Source organism: Diaphorina citri, unplaced genomic scaffold (assembly GCF_000475195.1).
Source record: "Diaphorina citri unplaced genomic scaffold, Diaci psyllid genome assembly version 1.1 scaffold1616, whole genome shotgun sequence".
Taxonomy (NCBI): Eukaryota; Metazoa; Arthropoda; class Insecta; order Hemiptera; family Psyllidae; genus Diaphorina; species Diaphorina citri.
The window spans coordinates 38176-45323 of NW_007379042.1; the positions used below are offsets into that span (position 1 = coordinate 38176).

At 38.9% G+C, this 7148-nt stretch overlaps 1 protein-coding gene across 1 annotated transcript; it reads left to right on the forward strand.

The window, feature by feature from the left end:
• Positions 1–458: 458 nt before the first annotated feature.
• Positions 459–1047, forward strand: LOC103516613 (eclosion hormone-like). Its single transcript, XM_008481587.2, has 2 exons — positions 459–529; positions 827–1047. The coding sequence occupies exon 2, from the start codon at positions 850–852 to the stop codon at positions 1045–1047; it is 198 nt and encodes a 65-aa protein (XP_008479809.1). The 5' UTR covers positions 459–529; positions 827–849.
• Positions 1048–7148: the final 6101 nt, after the last annotated feature.

A 7148-nucleotide genomic window follows, 5' to 3' on the forward strand; every position in this document is an offset into this window, starting at 1 on the left:
TGTACCATTCCTTCTACCACTTGACAATGTTGCTACCCTTCAATTAAATATATTAAAAAGCCCATCTTCAGAGCCCTTCTACCTATTTTAACCTTTTTTTCTATTTAACTATTTAATCGTACCTTCAAGATAGCGAGCTATAACAAAAACTTAGCAAAGGGGTTTTGATCGTTTGTACTACATTCGGATGCTAATGGGTCGGGGCATTTTAATCATTAATTATCTCAAAGTGTGACCCTTAACATGTTTTTAGCTGATGCTTTTATATCCAGTAGTTGACTATGATTTAATGATCTATTTCCATTTCCCTACTGAATCTTTCCCCCTCCCCTACACCTCTGAAATGGAACTTGAGGTAATTCAGAAAGCTTCCCTGCTGGGATGGGGAAATGGGATAACAATTCCAAATGGGACTCCGATTTTTTTTTAATCCCCGTAGAAAGCTGGCCTGAGATTTTTATATAAAAGAAAATCCCCAGATGAAAAACAACAACATTTGTGCGAAGATCGAATCAGAGGACCTTAGCATGTAAGTACATCGAGTTTCTTCGAAGTTATTTCGGATCTGAGCTGAAAATTTTCACAGTGAAACTATTTTTTCTAAAGCATCACCGTTAAGTATAGAGTTCAATCCTTGGTGTGGTTGGGTATTTCGTATAAAAATTCAGGTTTTGGGAACTGATTCAATTCAAAATTTGGTTGTTATTAACATTTTTTCTTTTTTGAAGGTTTAAACAGCTGTGCTTAAAATACCCAACCTTTAGCTACACTACATCATATCTAGTCGCATCAGTTGAACAAAGTTCCCCCGTTTTTTGTTCCCCAGACCTACTCCCCTCGACCCCCACCATGTCTACACCACTGTTCAGTCTTCTCCTCTCCGCCCTAGTCTTATCCAATAGTCTCCTGATCAGTGTCGACGCTAACGAAGTGGGAGTGTGCATCCGCAACTGCGCCCAGTGCAAGAAAATGCTCGGCCTCTATTTCGAAGGACAACTGTGCGCCGAAGCCTGCGTCAAATTCAAGGGCAAAATGATCATTATTTAAACAAAGTCCCATTATGCCAACAGTTTAAACAGTGTGCCTTTCCTAAGGCTCTGAAAAGTTGTGGCACAGGCTTACCCTCAAAACAGATTTCTTGTCAATGTTGAATAGGGTTTGGAGTTGTTCCTCACAAGCCTCGGGATTAGCGTTCTTCAAATCAACTTTATTTAGGACAGGAATGATGTGCAAATTCTGAGATGAGGCAAGATAATAGTTGGCAACTGTTTGAGCTTGAACTCCTGGAAGAATAATAGATAAAATAAATTACTCAACATTAATTGCTGTCTTTTTTTTTCCAAGAGATTTGATAGAGGAAGACAGGATAGGAGAAAGCCAGCTGTTCAGAGAGCAAACCCTGTTCAGGTTAAAATTCACCCTGGATTTCAGGGCAATCCTGCATAGGGTTACCAGACGTCCGCTTTTTGGCAGACATGTCCTCCTTTTTATATGTTTGTCCTCTGTCCACCCGCCTTTTTAAAATATAGCAAAAAATCCGCATTTTTGAAGTTTTGGCCTCAAAAACCTAATTTACGTTATGCATCGTTTTTCATTGAGAAGAGGACATCAGGATTCAAACTTTTGAAAAGCACAAATTTAATTTTAGTGCAATTTAGTCCATGTACAATGTACATACATTCAGTAAGTAGGTATATAAATAGGTGGTAGGTATGTACCTACATAGGTACTTTTATGAATTTAATGTGTGTTGAAATGACAAGACGAGTGGTAAGGTTTGACAGGGAAAAGCTATGTGAGAAAGAGAACATTTTATGGCGAAATGGAACCATGGATTTTATTGCAATGTTTCTCAACAAACTGGAATAGGCGAAGTGGAACATGGATTTTATTTCACCTTTATGCAAACAAACTGGACAACGCAAAATGGAAAATGAAATACTACTTTAAGTTACATTTCTTTAGTTATCTATTATTTTATTGATATATTAGTTTCTGCTTGTTGTAGGACTTGTAGGTAATGTAAAATTGCAATGTAGGTACGAGCAATGTCCAGTGTTTACAGTTTTACATAAATAAAATTTACAAAGATATTTCCTTTTTCGTTTATAAATTTCGTTTCGTACATAAATTTCTTTTTCCTTTTTCGTTCAATTGAATTTCGTTTTTCAATCCAATCTTTCATTTATGAAAAAAAAAAAAAAAAAAAAAAGTTTTTCGTTCAATTGAATTTCGTTTTTCAATCCAATCTTTCATTTATGAAAAAAAAAAAAAAAAAAGTTCAACAGAATTAAACATGACTTAAGCCAAAAATAGATCAATAAAAACTCTCAAGTAATAAAAATATTAAAATTATCACAGTGTTGCGCTTACCCTGACTAGTTTGGACGGCACATAGCCCTTGTCTTCATAATCGAAGCTGGCAAAACCGGACGTTACAGATTTGAGCTTATCGTGAAAGTCGACGATAATTTCATTCAAAGGCATGTCCATAGTGAGCATCACGCGATATGTGTCCAGCGGTCTGGACGAGGTTTGTACAGATCGACGCTCCATACACAGGGCCATCACGGGGCCTAGATATTCCACTGTAACAAAATAGGTACATTACAGGGCCTATATACTACACTGAAAGAAAATAGGGAGATTACAGGGCCTATATACTACACTGAAAGAAAATAGGAAGGTTACAGGGCCTATATACTCCACTGAAACAGTTTCATCAAGAGAGTATTAGTAAAAAAAAAAAAACAAAAAAAAAAAAAAAAAAAACAAACAAATTCATAAATCTTTGTATTAGTAAAAAAAAAAAACAAAAAAAAAAAAAAAAAAATCAAATCAATTCATGAATCTTTGTGGTAAAGCAGAGATATTTTTCACAACTTTTGTGGGTATCACAGCATTACCAAGTGCCTCCTTTACTCTTAATTTTCATCTACTCGTATCATTACTTTACACTGGTAATACCGCCACTGGTTGCTACTCGATTAAAGTAGCTACTCACTTGTTCTCACGAGGCTGAATGCACCTCGAACTCCAAGCACAGAGCCGAAAAAACTTCGACCTCGCCGAGAATCGAACCCGGGGCCTCCGAAGTGCAAGCCTAGTGTGATACTCACTCGGCCACGGATGCTACTTGAATGGTAATATGCTTACCTGGTGTGATCCTAGTGTGATACTCACTCGGCTACGGAGGCTACTTGAATGGTAATATGCTTAATTCTTCTTGTCCTCCTTGCTTTCTATTTTCTGCTTCTTCCTTGTTTCTTCTTGTCCTCTCCTTGGTTCCTCCCCCGTTTGCTTTTTTCCCTTCTTATCGTCATTTCATTTGCCATCTCGTCGCCTCTCTATTTCACATATTTATCGTTTTCCCTCTTCTCTTACCTCCTTCGTCTCTCTTCCTCTTCTCTCTTTTGCCGTTCTTCTTATTTTCTCCTTCTCCTCTTCCTTCTTCTCACCCTTTACTTCCTCCTTCTTCTCTTTCTGTTTCCACTCCTCCTTTTCTCTTATTTTATCTACGACTCATTCTTCCTCTTTCATGTCCTTCTCTTCCTCCTCCTCTATTCTTTATCTCTTTTCTCCCAATCTCTCCTTTTTTTCGTCTTTTCTTCTTCCTCTCCTCCTCCTCTTTTTGTTTTCTTCTCTGTGTGTAGCTATGCAATTATGATACGGATAGCAACACCATCATTTACATATATGTACCTATAAATCACAATGTAGAGAGTAGGTGAGTAGCACTAGAGAGTATAGATGAGCAGGGTACTCGAAACAGGGCTAGGTTCGCTTACCTTGGCACTCTATGCAGTGTGTATAACCCAAATAAAACAAACAAGCTTGACGTAGGTTAGTAATTGCCATTATTTACATGTTTGTTTCATGTTAAACTTCTTCGGGTGGAAATTTTGCACTCCGCTCGAAGTACGAGTTGTATGCACCAAACATGTTTGTTTGTGCTGGATGAATACAGGGTTAGAGCCTTTCACAGAGTAGGTGTCTGGCTGGGGGACGTTAAACAGGGGGTAGACCAGCTTAGTCTGGCTGGGGGACTTTAAAAGGTGGGAAAGTTTTTATTTTTCTAAACTTGTGATATAAATGTAAGTAGATTTCGTTACATGTGATACGGTTAGGGAGTGAGGCATTCAGGAGTGACGATATGGGATGGTAAGACGATCTTTTAACTCTTGGTGATGTTAGAGTTCACCTTTGAACCTTTTTGAAAGAAGAACTCTGAGAGAGTCCATTGTAACTTCGGAGATCTTACCGTTATGAAATCGTAGAGATAAGGAAGACGGGATAGGAGAAAGTCTGTCGTTCCGAGAACGAACCTAATCTGTTTAGGACAAAGCTCGGCCCGAGCTTAACATTCAAAATTTTCAAAACTGTTCGCGCTTACAAGGACGGCGCGCAGATCACAGATTTCCTTTACTTTCCATCTTCCTAATAATTTCAAGAAATCCTCGTAAAATGTTTAATACTTGTTTACAGAAGGTTTTGTATAGTGACGTAACTTTTCTCAATTCACGAGGGAACTAACAGTTGTCAAAGGGGAAAGAAGAGGAGGACAGGGCCGTCTATAGCTTAACCGGGCCCGGGGGCCACTCCAACAAGGGCCCCTCCTTACAACAATGTTTCATAAACAATAATGCCTGTTAGTTTTAGCTTTATTTATTGAGGTTTGATAGAGGGAACTGTAACTTCTAGGGTCTTATCGTCCCGAAAGTGAGGAGGACGAATATAGGATAGGATGGGATAGGAGAAAGTCAGGCTTTTCGAGAACGAATCTTATCTGTTTAGGATAAAATGCGCCCCGGGTTTGAATCGAAACCGCGACCTAGCGCTTACAAGACAGACGCGCTACCCTCTAAAGTCTAAGCTAACTAGCTAAATAAGGACATTATTATTTTCCTCTTTGGGGGGAAAAACTGTTGGTTTCGGACTCCTTGAGCCTGGGGACCGGATGAATACCCTGGGATCTACCCTGAAACGGCCCTGGTGGAAAAAAAAAGACAGATTCCAAGTATGCTAAAAACTCTGCCAGTCATCGTGTTTTGATTAGTTTGGCATTGACCCCTGTGAATATGCTTCGGGATGGGGCTGTTACAGAAGGTTTTGTATAGTGACGTAACTTTTCTCAATTCACGAGGGAACTAACAGTTGTCAAAGGGGAAAGAAGAGGAGGACAGGGCCGTCTATAGCTTAACCGGGCCCGGGGGCCACTCCAACAAGGGCCCCTCCTCACAACAATGTTTCATAAACAATAATGCCTGTTAGTTTTAGCTTTATTTATTGAGGTTTGATAGAGGGAACTGTAACTTCTAGGGTCTTATCGTCCCGAAAGGGAAGAGGACGAATACTAACTTTCTCCTATCCGGATAGGAGAAAGTTAGGCTTTCCGAGAACGAATCTTATCTGTATAGGATAAAATGCGCCCCGGGTTTGAATCGAAACCGCGACCTAGCGCTTACAAGACAGACGCGCTACCAACTAAGCCAACTAGGCTGGCTGACTTTTAGTTTTGATCCTGCACTTTTCTAGAAAGTTTTTATTACCTACATATTACCCATGTAGGAGTAGGTATACTAAAGTCTAAGCTAACTAGCTAAATAAGGACATTATTTTCCTCTTAGGGGGGAAAAAACTGTTGGTTTCGGACTCCTTGAGCCTGGAGACCGGATGGGTACTTAACTTTGACCCGGCCTAACCTAGCTGTTCTAATAAGTCCTTTTTCGCTTTTTCTTTCTCGTCAGGGCGAAAAACCGAACCAAAAGTCGACGATGTTCTGTTGTGATGGTCATCCACAAAAAACTTTAGAGGCTCTACATTTTCAAACTGTCTTTAGAGGTTCTATGTCTCTAAAATAATGAATGTCCAGAAAATTATTAATTGGGTTACGTCTGGGTTACGTTGGGTTAATTGGGTTACGTCAAACTTTAGAGGTTCTATGTCTCTAAAATAATGAATGTCCAGAAAATTATTAATTGGGTTACGTCTGGGTTACGTTGGGTTAATTGGGTTACGTCAAACTTTAGAGGTTCTATGTCTCTAAAATAATGAATGTTCAGAAAATTATTAACTGGGTTACGTCTGTGTTGTTGGAAAACGCAGTGACCGACAACTTTGTTTTGTACTTTATAGTTTTGAAAATTCGCTATCGTTAGTAGTACTTGTTACTAGAACTTACCTTTCTAATATTCTATCGCTTTCTTCTGTGGTTAATCATTTGACCAATGTCTTTCCAACATTACATTGATACGAGTACGTGAAATGGAGCTTAATTCCATACACAAAGAGCCCACTCTGAGGCTTACGTGTAGGGGCAACTGCCCCTAAAGATGGCTTAAACTTGAATCTACGTGACTTTGATTGAGTTCAGTAAAAACGAATATCCATATCGCTCGGGATTGTCTTTCCAACATTACATTGATACGAGTACGTGAAATGGAGCTTAATTCCATACACAAAGAGCCCACACTGAGGCTTACGTGTACGGGCAACTGCCCCTAAAGATGGCTTAAACTTGAATCTACGTGACTTTGATTGAGTTCAGTAAAAACGAATATCCATATCGCTCGGGATAGCTGAGGTAGATAAGGGTACTACGTACTGTGGGTAGGCATATTGAAAAGGTAAATTCCTGTGGTTTTGGTGGCTTCAGGCATTTATAGGCACACCTTTATGAATTCAAGCGATTTAAAACATTCCTTTCATGCATATGCATACTTGCCCACAAATTGTAGAAATACCTATGTATGCATCACTTTTTTCTCCGCAATTTTTACTTTCCTTATCCTATAGGAAGGAAAGTAATGTAATCGGGTCAAATTTTCGATGGTCAGTTTTTAGTGCCAAAACACGGTTTTCCTCAACGATTTTTCTTTCTCTTCATTTTCTATTTCTCTCCTCTTCCACTTTCTAGAAAGCCACTAACGGCACTAAACTTGATTAGAAAATCTTCTTTCTCTAATAGGCTAATCAGTCCTGTGCCTTATCCTTTAAGGAGCACTAAATAAATTACCTGAGAAATACAAATTACCTAAGAAATAGTCTATTCACCTAATAGTTTTACCTTTCTCCTAAACCTCTTAGGCTCTACGTTTTCAAACTGTCTTTAGAGGTTCTATGTCTCTAAAATAATGAATGTCCAGAAA

Coding starts and splice junctions, on each gene's coding strand:
- LOC103516613 (XM_008481587.2), top strand. CDS start 850: ATGTCTACACCACTGTTCAGTCTTCTCCTCTCCGCCCTAGTCTTATCC.